The sequence below is a fragment of the Micromesistius poutassou genome (assembly GCF_964030765.1).
Source record: "Micromesistius poutassou genome assembly, chromosome: 19".
NCBI classification, from domain to species: domain Eukaryota; kingdom Metazoa; phylum Chordata; class Actinopteri; order Gadiformes; family Gadidae; genus Micromesistius; species Micromesistius poutassou.
The window spans coordinates 4,538,382-4,557,152 of NC_140289.1; the positions used below are offsets into that span (position 1 = coordinate 4,538,382).

General features: G+C 44.3%; 1 protein-coding gene across 2 annotated transcripts; it reads right to left on the reverse strand.

The window, feature by feature from the left end:
• Positions 1-257: 257 nt before the first annotated feature.
• arhgap18 (Rho GTPase activating protein 18) lies at positions 258-18,771 on the reverse strand. 2 transcript variants are annotated; one of them, XM_084483465.1, is made up of 18 exons: positions 18,475-18,771; positions 11,048-11,258; positions 10,150-10,294; positions 9,391-9,473; positions 8,916-9,077; positions 8,342-8,405; positions 7,750-7,895; positions 6,569-6,640; positions 6,368-6,461; positions 5,778-5,869; positions 5,406-5,483; positions 5,045-5,204; positions 4,632-4,714; positions 4,325-4,531; positions 3,776-3,910; positions 2,636-2,757; positions 1,973-2,028; positions 258-1,603 (listed from the first exon to the last, which is right to left on the reverse strand). In XM_084483465.1, the coding sequence occupies exons 1-18, from the start codon at positions 18,588-18,590 to the stop codon at positions 1,512-1,514; spliced, it is 2,118 nt and encodes a 705-aa protein (XP_084339591.1). In that variant the 5' UTR covers positions 18,591-18,771; the 3' UTR covers positions 258-1,511. The 2 variants fall into 2 exon arrangements, with proteins under 2 accessions (XP_084339591.1, XP_084339590.1); XM_084483464.1 differs by having other exon boundaries at positions 5,024-5,204.

Sequence of the window (18,771 nt, forward strand, 5' to 3'; positions counted from 1 at the left end):
AACCAGTACAAGTAATCTGGGGGGGAGGGGGTACGTTTACATTTCTCCATTTATGGAGATAGAGATAGATATATGTGAAACATGTTTCTAATAATAATGGATATTATCAATAGTAACGTGGATTATTATTATTATTTTATGTGTTCATATTTGAATGTACATGGAGTTTGTACATCATGTCATCTTCTAAGTGCCTCAAGTCAAGACAATACAAACAAGCAGGGCAATAATTAGTCTACATTATTTATTTACAGAGTTCTAGTGGTCATTTCAGAAGTGGTTATTATACAAATGCAGATATCTTTCAATGAAAACAATATTCACGGTGAAGATGTGGCAGTCAGTTTAAAAACAACCTGATATTGGTGACACTGTTACACTTTGCCAGTATTGATTGACATCCAATTGCACAGAGGAAGGCACACTTTAAGTTAAGCCCTACCACCCATTTGTAAATATCACCAAAACAAAAATTTTAGTTTTTACTGAGGACTTGAAATCCCGATCCAACTCAATAAGCCATCTTTCAAGTCAACTAGTTGTCTAGTTTGACATTTTTTCATTAATCATTCAACAATCTTCTATTACTGAGTGCACCATAACATCAATATTTGTCATGAACTTTGTTTTTCTTTTGTGTTTCAGAGTAGTTATGTCTACATTCATCCCAAATAAGATACTTGTTGCAACTCGTGGTTCATCTTATTATGGGATGAAACTTATTTAATTGAATTTCATCACACTGAAACACTGTCACACTGAAACATGTGAAACTGTGAACGACATGTCTAACTACAAGTGCTTAGACCACTACAAGAAATGTCTCTTGTAGTCTCATACTAAACACCTAAGGTGTCTAGATTCTCTCAGTAGTACTGCGATTCTGCAGTATAGGCCTTTGTTTGGCAGAAACTGTTGTCATTGGTAGTGGTTCAGTCACTCGTCTTTAGATTTAATTTAAATCAATTTAACAATGAAAGGGTTTGGTTGATTTTAAATGGTGTGCTTGTTAGGAATATAATTTCAACAAATAACAGCCTTTAATCGCAATACCTTTGTGATTACATACAGAATCAAATTGCTGTCCTGTGGCCATATTATTATAAAAATAATACAGGAAGTATATGGGGTTTTTATCAAGTGCATTTCGTCCTACTAAATAAGGACATGATGCATTCCGTCAAGCGCTGGTATGTAATGAACCATCTTTTTACCTGAAAATAGTGGTCACAAAAGGGTACAATTCATCAAATGAACATGAGGCAAATGGGAACCAAAAAACATATTCACAGACTATATACACGTTCTAGTCCTAAATGCCATCAGCAGGATTCCGTCGGTATGCACCTCATGTTGCTCTGCTCTCTCTTCCTAGTCCCTAGTCCTAGTCATCTTTAACACAGAGCCACAACTGGAGAGTACCATGTGACGTCTCTATCACAATAAGAGCCTGCAGCACCCCCCAAACGGGGCCCAATGAGAGGGTCCAAGAATTTGGTGTGTGGGTCTCATCATCGCTGGACAGTCTTGATGACCCACTCTGCTGCTGGGTTCAGCTGGAAGAGGTCCTTCATGTATGTCGCCTCATTCAGACACCTCTCCTCTGAGAGTGGAGGGACGTTGGGAAGAGAGGGAGGAGCCAGAAGGATGGAGACACAGCGCAGAGATACAATCAGGGTTGACAGGTAAGAAGCTAAGAAAAAGCAATAGACTCGTTTACATTCTGAAATTGGTCGTATTGCATATCCGGCAGATTGCTTGTCCACAGCTATGTGTCGCACTAAAAAATGTTACCACCATGACCATAAGTAAAAGTGATTTGAAATGTGTCATTCCATGTATTGATAATACCCACATATAGGTTGTACCCATTACACACAATTCCTTTAAACACAGGGAGTTAAGAATAAACCTTATATTTCCAGCAGAGCAGCTGTATTTCCACCTGATAAGACGACAAGGCTCCACTTACTGATATTTCCACCAATCTCATAGAGACACAAATTTTCCCGCTTCACAGGCACTGAACTGGAAAGAAATAAAGAGACAGAGAGGACCAATGAGCGAACACAAGAGACAGAGAGAACAAATGATAATAATTTTGAAGTACAACTCTAAACACTGTAATCGACACGGCAAATAGATATTTACAGAAACTGAATTGGACTGCTGCAGGGTTGGGTTCAAATCAGTTGAATTCTACATTTCACGTTCAAGCATATACAACATTTGGTTTCTATCAAACTCGGTTCCCCATTGATTACATTCAGGGGCTCATTGTAAGCAGACTGTCATCTCAAAACTGTGTTGTTTACAAACACGGCAGGGTTTAGAAGCTAATGCTCAAATTTGGAGCCGTCATGGCCGCCTATTACGGGACATGATGTTTACGTCAGGGCTCCACACTGTCCATTAGGAATCTTGTGTTTTTGGGACGTAAACGTTCCCCCTCTCAACAAAACGTCTCTCAAGCGTGTTGGGCATTACGATGACAAAACTCTGTCTGAGTGCCAATTTGGAAACACACAGTGATGGAAGAAAAGTGGAGGATACGTGATTGAGTGTGCGTATATATATATACATAACTAGTGTGTGTGTGTGTGTGTGTGTGTGTATGTGAGTGTAAATATATTACCGGTCCTGGCTCAGGAACCTTGTGAGCACGTCAGCAGCCTGTAACTCTTCAGTGAGCTGGACCGCCATGGAGACTTTGTTGAACTGTGGCGCCTGGACCCGGATAAAACCAACTGAACCCTCCTGGGAGAGGGAGAGGGAGAGGGAGAGACAGAGACAGAGATAGAGGGCGAGACAGAGGCAGAGATAGAGGGCGAGACAGAGGGAGAGGGAGAGGGAGAGACAGAGGCAGAGATAGAGGGCGAAACAGAGACAGAGGGAGAGGGAGAGACAGACAGAGACAGAGGGAGAGACAGACAGAGAAAGAAAGAGACAGACAGAGACAGAGAAAGAGAACAAGACAGAGACAAAGAACGAGATAGAGAGAGAGAGATACAGACAGAGACAGGGACAGAGAGAGAGAGTCAGAGGGAGAGACAGAGAGAGGCAGAAAAAGAGAGAAATATACACATGGAGAGAGGCCGAGAGCAAGAGGCAGAGAGGGGGGATAAATAAAAAACAGAGGCGTGTGAGGCCATAGAGAGATATAGAGACCTGACGACAGGTTTAAACACGGCTAAGTGAACATGAAAGCATTGGTACGCTCGGAGGGCTGTATTCTCATGGGAACCACCCAGAAAGTTGTCCTGAGACAAACTAAAGAGAACGGGGCAAGCGGGTTTCTCCAAAATTCAGTTGTGGTTTATACAAAAGGATTCCAAAACTAGCGATCTGATTGGTGCAGCAATTTGATTTGGCATTCTACTCTTTCATCAGATATTTTATGTATGGGTCTGTTTCTGGTTGAATCAACATATACCTTCAAATGTCAGCTAATGCATCACTTTAATTATTGTTCATCTTACGCTCTCTTAGTATTGTTAGTGGAGTATATACAAAATCACTATTAAAACATACACAATTTAACCATTTGATAGACCCAAGTCTGGCTTGGGATTGAATCTTCTGGAAACCTCTTTGGTCGACATAGTACCAACCACAACTCGGAAATCTCTTGTGCACAGGAAGTGATGTGAAAGTGAAAGCCAAGCTCCATCAGACAGCAAATAAATAAAAAGGTGCATATAGATGTTGTTAGATTAACTCATGACAGCTACATCCTGGAGGTTGAATGAGTGCATCATGTGATGCCAGCCCTCACCTCATTAACAGTCTTTTCGGTAGGTTTGTCGATGGCAATCTTCTTCAGAAGCTTCCTCACTGCCCCCTCCCTGTTCAACTTCTGCTGGTTCTCCGTGTTCTGTTGTCGGACCTGCGTCAGGATGAACTTGGGGATCTGGGGGAGGGAGCGGACAAGGAGGCACAGGGAGATTCATTCCTTGCACCCAGATGCAGAGCTCTGCTGGTATATGGGCATAGCTCAGCTCTCTGGGAAGTTAAGTGGGCTAGGCTGGATTTTAACCACCACTAACCCCCCCCAGCCTACACCATCAGTTCTGCTCTGAGATAACGGATGTACCCCATTGTATAGTATTGTATATGGCTCTGTGTTGTCAATTGTTGTTGTGTGCTGTATCTGACATCTCTATGTCACGCTTTATATATATAATAGCAGTGAGCCCCTTAAAAAAGTGGAACCCTATCGCAATACTAAAGTGGATTACCATTGCATGCAATAAATGGTTAATGGTTCGATGACAAATCACATCACAACACAGGTTCATTGTCTATCTGATGAACTCCATCTTACTGTCCAAAGAAGTCTCTGGTATCTGATCAGCTGCCGCACGATGTTAGCCGTGCTCGTTGCCATGGAAATCTCCTGCTGTCCGGTAACCTTGGAGCGGTACCCTTTGAACATGAACATGTTGGGTGCCATGACGACGGAGACATTGTTGAGAGTCATCTTGTTCTGAGCCTGTCGGTCGATCACCCGTTGGAAAAACTCCACCAACACCTGAGGATACAAGAGTAGAATGTTAGATATCTACAGTAGCTCAGGATGAAACTGCTCCAGCAGGTAACCATGGAAGGAACTGAAACGAAAGTGTGGGTACCTTCAGGGTATCTCGGTTGGTCTCGGGAAGAAGTAGAACCAGCAGGTTTAAGGCATGCAGCTGTTGCTTCCTTGTTGGGAGCTCTGCATGTAAACACACAGAAACACACACACAAATGATTCTGAGGTTAAAAACTTCAGGCCCAATTTTTTGGTGTTTTTAACAGTTACGTAATGCTAAAACTCATTGAACTGAATAATGCCATACAGGTGTGGAGCGTGTTGGAAGAACAACTTATTTTCTCTTCACATCCGATTTCCTCTAGCAATTAAAGTTCAACCTCTTCGTATAATTACTAGAGGGCCGAGCTTTTCTCTTCTATCAGAGAGAACCACTTCATACGTGTGTTGTGTACAATTGTGGTTGGCGATGACGTCTCCTTTAAAACCAACCGACGCCATTGGACCACGTACTGTCGACGGCAATGAAGGCGTTGAGGTACTTGACGGTCAGCAGGGGATGAGGAAGCTCCCGGATGAACTTCTTCAGAAGGCTAGCAGCGTCGTGCTGTTTCAGCTGTTGCCAGGGAAACGCACCTTCGTAGAAACCAGACTCCAGATCCTGGCACACCGACTAGATATGGGAACAGGTCGACGACGGACAAGGGCATTAACGTTATTGTACCAAGAATAGCTCTAGTCTTACAGTTATGCTATAGAATAAGTTTGATAGACTCCAACCGGAGGTGAAAGTGCCATGTGAAGTGGGCAAATATATCACATGACGATTAAAGAGTGCTAAATTGTGCTAAAAAAGTGTGATCAATTGTCAAACCTTGACTCTAGTGGCCGCTCCGGGGATCCGTAGTAACCCCTCTGTGTTCAGCCCTTCTTCCTCGATATGACTGATTAACTTGGGAGGAAAAGGACACAAAACACACAAAACAGTCAAACCAACACAGACAGTTCACAGGATTTCTTTCTGCAATTTGTGTATATATATATATTCATATTTGTACCACTCTCTACTTTTAAATCGACTCTTTTTGTGACGCATCACAAAAAGAGTATCCTGTGACGCATCATGTGACGCTAATATTGTAAGGCATGTTGTCGACTATATTGCAAGATGGCAAACAGAGGTAAACAAAGGTCCTGTTACTATTACTGCTGTTTAAACGGAACAGCACCGAGCCGGAGCGCTCACCCTCTGCAGTATGAGAGGCACCTTGGTCCCAGGCAGTCGTCTCTGGTCCTGATCCAGCAGGGTGGCGAGGGGAACGCCGAAAAGACCGCTCTCTGTAAGAGCATCAGACAGGATCCGCATTGTGACCCAGTGAAAGGAAACGGTGTCAATGACATGACACACGTGTGCAAAAAGTCAAGTCCAATGATGTGTAGAAGAACTGATCTTCAGATATGTTTGGGACCAATGCAGTAAGTAAACGTGGCCTGTGTGAGGTTCTTCAAGGTCTACGGAAACGTTCACCTCGATGTGACCCTGTACGTGCGTTTTTGAGTATGACGTTTAGTGGGTCATTGTGTGTGTGTGTGTGTGTGTGTGTGTGTGTGTGTGTGCGTGTGTCTGTGTGTGTGTGTGTGTGTGTTCGTTCCTTGAGTAATGAAAGACCTCATCTCATCTGTTTGCGCTTATGTCCATTTAGTCACGCATACTTTTCTTTCCATGTTAAGCATGTGTGTGTGTTTAAGTATGTGTGTTTAAGTATATATGAGTGTGTGTTTAAGCGTGCGTGTGTTTAAGTCTGTGTTTGGTGAGGTCACGTGAGGGCTGTTTACCTTTAGCCTTGACTTTAACAGCTTTGTGGGATTTGGGGTCTATCCCACAAGTGTCAAAGAGGGCCGTCATCTCTATAAGCACCAGCCGTCGTACCTTATAGACCATAGATACATACGTTGAAACACATGGGAAATCCTGATGCATGTTCTAATAAATGTTAAGTATATATATTGGCACACATGGTGCTAATAAGTAATGACCTTTTTCATATCCAGTGAAGAAAGGTCTCCTATTCTTGTCTGGCCCGTCTTATCCTGAATCAACTTGAAGTTCTGGAGAGAATGAGGGGGAAAAGGGATCAGCAAATCAACATCCTTCCCATCAAATATGTTCAAATAGCATTTACCAATCATGGTCACCAGGTGGCGCTAAAGTTAAACACTGTAACTACCAACCTAACTAACAACTACTAAAGTCCAAACAAACAATACTTCAGGAGCACCCTGCACACTGACTTAGATTATTAACAAATGCTAATTTGTTAATACCGCTCGTGCTCTAAATGTATGCACTATATTTGAGTGTCATTTTCATATATTTAAAGTTGGATTGTATCAGCAATTCACAAAGCAGGAAGCACATCAAAATATGATTGAATAAGAATAAAATAGAGGTAGCAACAACTTTGCAGCCAGCGTGGAACAAAACCATGCAGCTTATTATGATCTTACAGACGACCGTAACGGAAAGGGAGACACTCCTCTGACATACGATGACTAAAAAAACATTCCTGTTGAAGCAAATCATGGAAGCGCTGTATCAGATTCTCCCCTGAATCCTCTGACCAATGGGCTGCGGCCCTGCTCTGTGGCTGAGCCATTAGCACCTCCTGTGACGGTTCTCTCGGTGTCTCTGTTCCACCCAGGGGGGGCGAATACTTTACCGGTCCTTCCCCAAACTTTATTTTCCTTTCCCCCCTCGACTATTGTTTGCAATACAAAGCAGAGGATGCGCTCTCCCGTGATGAAAAACCACACAGCCGGCCGACGTGTTTCCGTCGTTGCCGTGGCGATGTCACGCTGGAATCGGGCGTGGCACGAGACACAGGGAACGACACAGGACTTATGTCCTCTTTCCTTTGCCAAGTCTCTCTTTTGTGAGTGGCCTACCCCTCTTCTATTGTTGTAGGGCCTCACTTTGTCTTCATTGATCTCATGAGGGGAACTAATATATCTTCAGTAGTAATCAATAGGTTACACAATACAACAATACAATAGGTACACTCAACTGTTGGATGAGGACCCAGAGGGTAATAGATTAAGTTAGAGTAGAAATGTGTTGCATTTGTTTACATGAAGGCGTCTCTGAAGCGGAGAGAGAGTGAGAGAGACATCGTGCGCACACGAGAGAGAGCGCAAAAGAGAGAGCGAGAGAGACATACCGGTAGTTTGTCATCAGGTGAGTGCAGAGGTTTTGGACTGGACACGACCTTTAACCTTTGACAGTGTTCCTTGTAATTGAGTGCCTGCTCTGAGAAGGATAACTTGTCATTCCATTCCGTCTCCGTCTCTTCAGAAACGTGCGTTGCTGTAGCACACACACAGACAGGCGGGAATACATACAGAGAAACACAGTCAATAGACACACAATGTAAGGACAATTAAATTATTTGCTCACAAAAGAAGCGGGCACATTTACATAAACGCAATACAGGTTAATATACTGCTGGTGTAGCCTTCACTGCACTTCCCCTGTGTTACATTGTACTTTCTAACCCATTTCTTCCCTCAAGCGAAGAAGAAAGGATAAAGGCATCTGAGTTGATTGAGCCACGGTCTAATTTATTTTGGAGTGTATTGATGGATTTAATAATTTCTCATAATCTCAAAAATTTTGAAAAGAAAAGTGAGAGCTGCAGTTCAAAACAATGCAAATGTTGGAATTGTTGGAATGGCAGGAAAAATGTCCCGAGTTCAAACTGGGGACATTCAACCACTGTGTACTTACAGCACTTGTATTAATGCTTCACATACCATTAAAAGCCACATCCTTTTCTTGGTTCTCACTCTTCTCTTCCAGAATGGTGGCCTCGTCAACCTGCAACACACAAGACATGTGAGATTCTCACACGGCATGTCAATATTTAACAAGAAATAACATATATGTTCAACCATGATTCAGTTGGCTGCCTCTGAGTTACACATTATCTTGTCTGTCAATGAGTGGACGGGCTCCTCTCAACTCAAAGTCAAGGTGACTCTAAAGTTAGCAAAGACACTCATTTGACTTAGAGTGACTACATACAAGTTCATTCATGTATTCATACAAATTACCGTAAACCTTCTACAAGCATACAACAATATCCTTAACCTGAACCCCAACAAAAATATCAAACAAGCCTTAATCTAAAATGCTGCTGTGAATTATCAGCAAAATGACAGTTGTATTGCATTATGGCTGAAAGCACTGGGAGTAAAACCAAATGCACTTTGCATACGTGAATGTTATTTCAGCTGTATTTTCCATACACTGTAATTCATCACACAGTTTCCTTAACCACACTGGCTGTCTCGTGGGCCTGCTCTGCCCCCGTCCCGCCATACATGCCTTTGTGGGGGTGTGCGTCTCGGGGCTCCTGAAGATGTCCCTGACGTCGGGGGCGTGCTGGCGGTTGCGTCTCTTCAGCGTCTGCAGCGAGACCACGCGGCGCTCCACGGCTGCCGCCTGGGCCCGGGTTAGCGTGGACAGGAAGACAGCGCTGTCCTCTTCCTGTTCATCACAATGAACATTGTTTATTAAAAGGGGGCCCCACGTTTTAACCAACAGGTGGGATGTTGTTGATGTGTCGTCAGAAGCATTTTTTGATAAATCGACCCTAAGGTGACATCCCAGGTGGTGTCCGGCCAGCTGCATGACGGATAGAACAGTTTTCCAATGGGTAAGTTGCCTGTATGTTGGATGTTGCAGACATATCTGTAATGCCGTCTACTTAGACAATTTCACATGGTCTTCCAATTAAAAATTAAAAATGTACACAACCAACGACACAATTATGCCCACAAAGTAGCAAGATGATGGACACCTGATCCTGGTCCGGAGTCAGCGAATCATCAAACAGCCCCGTAAGTCCCGCCTCCGCCAGCCACGCCTCTTCCGACTCTCCCTCTGCAGAGAGGAGACGATTAAATGATAACGGAAAGATAGGATTATTACATTTGTCATCATACCTATACTTTTAAATACATAAGGATATGGACATCCTATGCCCAGGAAAGGGAAAGAGGAACTCCCGGCAGGACAGACACACACACAGGACACATTGTGTTTGTGTTGGCGAACAATAGCTCTAGTCTAAGCTCTTTCTAAATGGCTAACACTTGGAATCGTGCAGATCAACAGTAGCATCCATCAACACAAGCTACCAGAGCTGCCGTGTTTCCTCTCCTTTGCCCTCTTCAACACTCACACACAAGATTGTGACAACATTCTTTTTTAACAAGTGTGTGTGTGTGTGTGTGTGTGTGTGTGTGTGTGTGTGTGTGTGTGTGTGTGTGTGTGGTGGTCTGTCTGTGTGTCTGTCTGCGTGTGTGTACTTTGATGCCAGGGTTTTCAGTCTTGTATCTACTACAGCATAGACACACAGGTACACCAAAATAAACACTGACGTCCTTATACGGAGAGGCATTTGCATTCCCCGGACAAAGTGCAACACAAGGTTTCGTTATAAAATCAACACAGTATCTTAACAGTGTACGTGTAGCGATAAATACTCCCCTTCAGTGAGGCTGAGAGACATCACACAAACGAAAAAGAACTCCCTCACATTTTTTCTTTGCCGTACCTTCTGAAACTTTCTGCTGGTCGTCCTCTTGGACCTCTCCCCCGGACTCCCCCCTCCCTGCGCTTCCACCATCTCCACCCCCAGAGCAGGAGATGTTCTCCACCTCCTTCCAGTAGTCGTCCATCGCCAGTTCGCCCAGAGAGTCCTGGAGAACAAAGACAGACGACGCAGAGATGAAGTCCCGGGAAGAAGCAGAGAGAGACTGATAAACAGGAGAGAGAAAGAGAGAGAGAGAGAGAGAGAGAGAGAGAGAGAGAGAGAGAGAGAGAGAGAGCATAGCCACGCAAACTCACACACACTGACAACATGCTAGGACCTGTATGGACAGAAATGTTATGAAGATACGGAGGGATAGACCGAGACAAAAAAAAACACTTCACACACAATTCAAATGTGTGTGGACCCTTTATAACTCTATTTCAAAGGATGAACTGAGGAGGAAGATATTTTTCACCTCTACACATACATACAAAACTAAGACAAACATGGGGAATAGTTCCGCAAACAATAAGTGAGTGACAATGAGTTAAGAGAAAAAGAAGAACAAGTCAACAAAGCCGACATCCGAGGCATAAACAGCCACACAGCTGTCCTTCAACTGGAAGGGCCAGTAAGCACACTTTTCTTCTGGTATTATAGTCAAAATATCATATAATAAAAATAAAGGTCAAAATAAAGGTTATCAAAATAAAGGTTATTGTGGTCGCCACCAAAAGTGTACCGTAGTAGTGAGGGTGTTTGACTCCCTGTCCCCCTCTCCCAAGGGGGATGGAAAAAGTGTGAGGCATGAGGCCTGTACATTCCTCAGTGTTGACCCTGATCATAAATGAATCAGCCAGTCATGCATGAAATAAAACAAGATAAGATACCACTAAAATCAACAACAACAAAAATCCACCTGGGAGTTGCAGCGCTGGTAGGCCGGGTGGGAGCCAGGCCGGAGCCTGGGGCTGGCGTCCGACCTGGGGCTGCTCCCGGGATGTGTTTTGGGGTAGCGCGTGCAGACGGGGCTGGCCTGTTGCGACGGAGGTTGGGCAGCACCGCTGGTGGCTTTGAGGCCATGTTCGGACGTGTTGTTCTGTTGCACATTGTAGTGGCCCATCCTGCGGCTGTCGAGGTGGGGGAGGGGGGTGGGAGGGCAAGAGAGAGGGAGGGAGGGAGAGAGAGAGAGGAGTGGTTAGACTGGACACCTGACACGGCTCAGGTCAGTCAGATGGGACAGAGTAACAAGCCATTCACACACTGTCGCAGGCACACACACACACACACACACACACACACACACACACACACACACACACACACACACACACACACACACACACACACACACACACACACACACACACACACACACACACACACACACTTGAGGACCGACAAACAAACAGAGACTGGCAGACAGCGAAACAGACGGAAAGACAGACAGGTTTATTAAGTAGTAAGGGACAAGCCCATAAGCACTGACAAAAAGAAAGAGAGGCATAGACTGTTGTTGCATAGTCCTGAAAAGGTCATCATCGCCACAGAATGTAGCGAAGCAAAGCGACATGGGAAGACAGACTCAGTTCGCAGATAGATAATGCTTTGACAAACACAGGAAGATCACAGACACATATTCAGACAGATTAACATTTTTATATCTCTGCATGAACCTTGAATAAGTTTAAGATCAATTACAGCCTAAGATTATCATAGCATACAGCAGATTTCCTGCCTTCCTTCCTTGATTGTAGTGCTTACAGATGCAATTTTAGCTTCCCCTGGCCTGGCCACTCTGAAGAGAATTGGTTTCAGGTAAAATGTAAGGGGTTTAAGGATCCTTATTCACACCTTTTCTTATCAGGCTCAAGCAGCATGCTGTACTTTTGCCTTCATCTGTACTTGCGTGTTGTGCCCACGTGCACACACATGTGCACACACATACATGCACAAAATTCACAATTACGTCAGAATAATTACAACCTTTATGATGCTGGGTGTTTTAAGAAAGACTGTAAACAAAAAAACACCTTTAAAGGAACTTTAAAGGTCCCATGGCATGAAAATTTCACTTTATGAGGTTTTCTAACATTAAGTTGAGTTCCCCTAGCCTCCCTATGGTCCCCCATTAGCTAAAAATTGCATTAGGTGTAAACCGAGAAGTAGGTATCTTGCTCCGCCTTTGAAAAAAGGATTGCTGAAACGCTTCGATTTGGCTTCTGGCCCCATATGTCGTCATATAGGGCCAGGTTACCTCCCCTTTCTCTGCTTAGCCCGCCCAGAGAATTTGGCCCGCCAATGAGACAATGAGCTAGGACCGTGCGAGCGCCACATGTGTGTGTGTGAATACACACACTGTAACGCAAGTGTTTGTTATTTGGATAACCGTTCTGCTGTTGGTGTTATGGTGCAAAACACGCAACACAATAACGCAAGCTTGCATAAAGCTCCCATTTGGTGAAAAGACTAGACTGCGTCGGGTTGGTTGAGAAGGAATTGGGAACCACGAGATGGAGGAGAAAAGGATTGTTGCCCAGGATTGTCCGTCGGAGCCCAGCTGTAGTGGCAGCGGGGCTGGGCGGGCAGCCCCGGCAGCCCTGGGGGCATTCAGTGGGCAGCGGGGCTGGGCGGGCAGCCCCGGGGGCGGGCAGCGGGGCTCTGGCAGGAGACAACCCTGGGCAACTGGCAGCGTGCAGCGGGGCTCCGACGGACAATCCTGGGCAACAATCCTTTTCTCCTCCATGTCGCGGTTTCCTTCTCAACCAACCCGACGCAGACAACCCCGGGCAACAATCTCGGGCAACAATCCCTTTCTCCTCCATTTCGTGGTTCAGTCTGTACTTAATATTGACGTGGAAGTGGAAGAACCAGAGGCGTCTGAGAACCCGACGCAGTCGTTTGAGATTCATAATATCATCCGAAGTCGCAAACACAACAAACAAACAGCTTTTGACCATGATAATATATTATATTATATAGATATCTAAATATAATATGATATCATTTAGATATAGAGCTCCAGGACTCCCACCGGAGCACCCAGAGTGTTCAGTGTTCCACTGTAAACACTAGCGCATGGTACCGTGGCCACAAGCTGCTCAGGGCCACACCCCCACCCTCCACCTTGACCCGCCTCTAAAAACGGCACGTTTGTGGAGAGCTCATTGTGGGAGTGGCAGTGGCAGTGTTGTAGTGGCTGTAACTCTGCACCAAGGCTGAATTTCTTGAACGTCTGTAAGTACTGTATTAGGGGCCCACTAACACCTAAAGCATCCATAAAATAGCATGCCATGGGATCTTTAACAATTCAGCCTCAACCATGGTGACTGAATGATGGGTCAATTTCACGAGAACTCCACAGGTAATAATGACTTAATTTATTCAATGCCATTCAACAGTAACATTTGGGAACTAAATTGCTACATTAGCAGCCTGCAATAAACATTAAGCCAATAAGTTACTGCTAGGAGTTGCTAATGTGACAGAACTTAACCAGCCCTTTGTGGCAGAAAATGTGTGAAGAATTGTGTGAAACACGAGTAAAACAGTACAGATTTTTGCTCCTCGACAACAGGGGACACCAGACAAGAATGTCACACTCAGCACTGTGTGCATGCATCTGTTGTCTGTGCGCGTGTGCGTCTGTGTGTCTGTGTGTGTGTGTGTGTGTGTCAAGGGGAACTGGGGCATCAGTGCGAGTACTCACACAGTGATTATTTTGAATAAAATTCAAAGTCAGCAACTTTCAGTGGCCCTTTAGCGGTTGCATGGAGTAGACTGGCAGACAGAATAGCCAACTAGTGCCTTTACAGGCATCTTGGGTACGATTTCAACCAACTCATACAACAGGGGGTTGAAAAGGTTTAAATAATGTTACCATTACCATCAATTGCACAACCAACATATGTCCTTATTCTAGATTTTTGGTTTTCATGATCTAAGGTTCTTTCTTTGTGTTATACTAAAACTGGTTCTCATCATCCAGGTGAGTTCCTCTGTGTGTTTACCTGGCCTCCCATTGGACCCTGTGACGTCACACTAAGGAAGTGTCTGAGGCTAATCTCCACAAACTGAATGGCTGAAACCCGATAGGTCCAAAGGCAACCGTAGCCATAATGAGCCACACTCATTAGTTATCCACCCATTAGCGGTGTCATTGTGTTCTACTTACCATACAGCTATGTTATAATACATCAGATATTGCAGAGAGCTATTCAAGAACATAGCAAGAGTATAAACAACAGTGTGGTGAGCTGTAGCAGACACAGAGTGTCAGGCGCGTGAGAGTGTTACACTTACTTTGTAAACAGTGTTCCCAGGGAGATTACAGCAAAAGGTCAGATCTCCTACTGCGACAAAAGTAACATTGATTTGAATAAAGGAAAATGTAAATCTGTCACGTTGCCCATTCTACAAGAAAATGTCCAATTATACTGAATAGATTGTACAATAAAGCTCTCTCTTTCTTCCTGTGTCCCTCTTTCTGTTATGTATTAAAAGGCAAGGGATTCTGCAGTTTCACATAGCTCCCCTCTTTCCACCACTCTCCCAACCTCCTCAATGTGACAGGAAATTACAACATTGAGACGCCAACATTGCTCATTTAATACTCTCTACCATTCCAAGTGGGTCAAAGCCTTTTTGAATCACGTTTGCCCCAAATACACTATTATTTTTCATCTTCTAGTACAGCTGAAGGGTCCAGGCCCAGCTAGACTAGGCTAGTTTACATACTTTCCGTCACTAAAACCACAAAGTTTGATATTACCAGTAATCCTGTTTTCGGGGGCCTTAGCTACATACCGATAGCAGTAACTTGATATTCATTAACTTGGCATTATCTGGAATGCATTATGAACCAGAAATTCCTGTCCCCAGGCCAAACACCACAGGGAGCCCCATTTCACACACACTTTTTGACATCCGTACACACTTAAGCTAGGAAGACATTGCTTTTAGCAGGATGACAAGCCATGGCTTGGTAACTCTAGTGCATGGCACGCACGCGCACACACACACACACACACACACACACAAACACACACACATACCTGGTTAATCATTTATTCCCAGCACAAGCTATATATAAAATATGGCTTCAGCACTATACAACTGAGCTGAGCAAACAAGCACACAAAACTATTTTTAGACACATAAAGTCTAGAGATCAGGTTACAACATCGATCTATGCGGCATACGTCATTTAGTGGACACTATGAAATTTGACACTGTTTAATTGTGATTACCATTGGACACTTGTGTTTACAGCTCTGATAGGGTACTTAGTGAATGATAGGGCTCTACTGAAATGAGTGAAATGATTGGTCCCTTGACACTGATGATGCTGGATGTGTCCTAGGAAATCCCTTATCTTAGTTTCTGTGACTCACTGAGTCACGTTTTACTTCCTACGTTTAACTGCCACACTAAGAATTTAACCCAAGACAACCTCAGCCAATGATGACGTAAACCATTAAACAGCAGTCACACACACCTCGAAAAAGGGTTAGGGTTAGGGTTATTTCTGTGTTAACCCTAACACAGAAATAATCAAGAAGTTAGACATAGAAAGACAATAGCTGCATCAATACTACATCTGTTATATCTGGGATTCTCTTGGTTTGGAAGACATTTTTATAAGCAGAACAGTAAATGTCTTGAAAAGGAGGTGGGCCACACCTGTGTAGCGGTCATTGCAAGAGAGAGATAAAAAAAAAGATTTCCATCCTTTGTTCCTTTATCTACACACTTCTCTTATCACCTGCCAAGGGTTGGCAATCAGCGACTACCATTGGTCGCGTGTGTTGAAAAACAAGGAGGGAAATGGGCCTAGTCAAATTCATGTTTAAGCTGGTCCCAGCAACAAACCAGGCTACTGAATTTCAGCATAATCATCCCGCAAAATAAATCATTGTAATGTTAAAGCTATGTCAAAGAAATAATGAATAGTTTGTTGCTCATATGAATCAACTTCTCTCATTCAAAATTAACTTCTAGCAAAGCGTGACAAAGAGAGCGAAACAGAGAAAGACTGTCTCACAGATGTCAGCTGGCACCTGTTGATCAGGCTGTGTGAATTCAACACACACACACACACACACACACACACACACACACACACACACACACACACACACACACACACACACACACACACACACACACACACACACAGAATGAACAGACACATGGTGTCTCCCGGCGTGACACAGATCTCACTGAACAGATCTTGCGGAGCCTACACATGCAGCATATCTCCGACGTTTACAAGCTTAAATGCCATAAAATGTTGCTGCAGGTCCATCTTTCGGAAGCCTCTGCCCGACTGACCAATACATTGGTTTAATAACATTGTTATGACATAACTAAGTATGCATATCGATGAAGGCCTTCCTGCCTTTGCTTGCCATCAAAAATGCCCTGGATTTGGATCCCTAGTACCCAATATGCTATTTAGTCATTCAGCAGTTTTTGTGGCTTACAGTGAATTCAGACACATGTAACTAAGATGCAGGTAGGGGTTAGGCTCACATCACCTCAATCTTGCACAAGGATCGCTAAAGGTATGGCACAGATATTTGGGATTGAACTCAGTACCTTTCGTTGAACCACTATTCTTCCCCCCAACCCATAGGGGATTTTGCAGCAGATTATTGTAGAGAATGGCTGCAAAATGATGTCCACTCAGCAGCCTTCCAGCCATACTTTTTATTTTCTTATTGTTAAGACTGCATCCTAGATACAAAACCTGTATGGTACAATGCTCCCATGGAAGGGAAAGGGCCTGTCATACACAGTTATTCGCTTGAGCCTGTGTGTTAGGCAGCATGGACAAGCCCAGAAGGCTGCGTAGGATGCAGCCGTTCCACTCAGGTTCACAGTTAAAGTGCCATAGCTCTGTGAATCCACTTAGCACCGCTGTGTGAGCCTCCAGCGTTACACAGATGCTGGTGGACGACGTGGTAACAGCCAAACCGCAATGAGTAAGAGCAATGTTGCTACGGCAACTGCTGAAATTATTTCTGGAGATGAACCAATGATGACCAGTGACTCAATTGAATGCAGAACTAAATAAAAATAAGTGGTTTGATTTAAACATTGTGTATACAATTCGGAAACAAACGTGTCGACAAGGAACAACAAGTGGTGTGTGTTTTTTCCGACTGAGCAAGAGAGGAACCAAAAGTTCTCCTTGGGCTACTGTAGTTCCTCTTCCTCCTCCTCCTCCTCCTCCTCCTCCTACCCCTCCTCCTCCTCCCCCCTCCCCATGTGAGGCAGGAAGACCACAGTAAGCAGAGGGTTTGTGACCCTCAGTCACTCTGCCCCTGTCTCTCGTTTCCGGACGGGGGGGGAACAATGTGCCACAAAACTAAGCCTTCAAGCCTTCAACCTAGACAGGACACACACACACGCAAAGAGGACATACACAAACACACACATAGAGGGCACACACACACACACACACACACACACACACACACACACACAGCTGGGAGAGGTGAGACAAAGGCTGGCTGTAATGTGACGCTGTTTTTTGCCAGCAAGCTGGACAGGCCATCTGGAACAAACACGTATACATGGGGGTGCACACACACACACACACACACACACACACACACACACACACACACACAGCCACACACTGAGAGGGTGGGTGGATCAATCTATATGTACTGGTGTGTGTGTTGATTATGTCTTGAACACGCGCTGTATCACTCACAAGTTGTTAAATATACAAGCAGTAGGCCACATGTTTACAATATGCTACTGCGCTTGTGTGTCAAACTCTCTCTTACACACACACACACACACACACACACACACACACACACACACACACACACACACACACACACACACACACATTATCAGAGGTGGTCATACAGGCATTAGCTACAAACAAAAGCACAAGGCCAGATAAGCTATCTAAAGCTGTTATTGCACATAAAGGTGGGCTTTTCACTGAGGACACATGTATCTGCATGAACACACACACACACACACACACACACACACACACACACACACACACACACACACACACACACACACACACACACACACACACACACACGTTTCCTACAATGATGTCAATAATAGTGAACGTGGTCTTAACAACAATGCTCAACAAATGGGTATACCAAAAGCTCCCCGGTTCAAAATTAACGCTCGCTTGTTGACCTTCGCTCAATTGCTCTTATTATGTCACTCAAATAGCAACACGCAGTCACCTTTAGTCAATGAATCACACTGTGGAATATGATAGGCATGCGTTTGCTCCGTTTAGTTTCATGGGAAGTTTCGGAGATCGGGCACTTGCGGACACACTTCTCTGTACTGTACCTCGGATGCATTGGGTCGGGGTCCGCGGCGATTACTCCGTTTTTCGGCAGTAGTTCGGCGTTGCTATGGTAACCCGTCAAAACCACTCCCTGGGACTCCTGCTGCTGACGACTCATATTCAATTTTCTTTATCTTCTTCCTCTTGTTTTTTTCTATTCTTATGCTGTCATTACACACCCAATCACCAGTGTGTTGCTGACCTGATCTTTTTCCGCTCACTATCTATCTATGCATTCTGGTGAACTGTGTTGTGACCGATTCATTTTGAAAACAATGAACGCCGCCTATCTCTCTCCC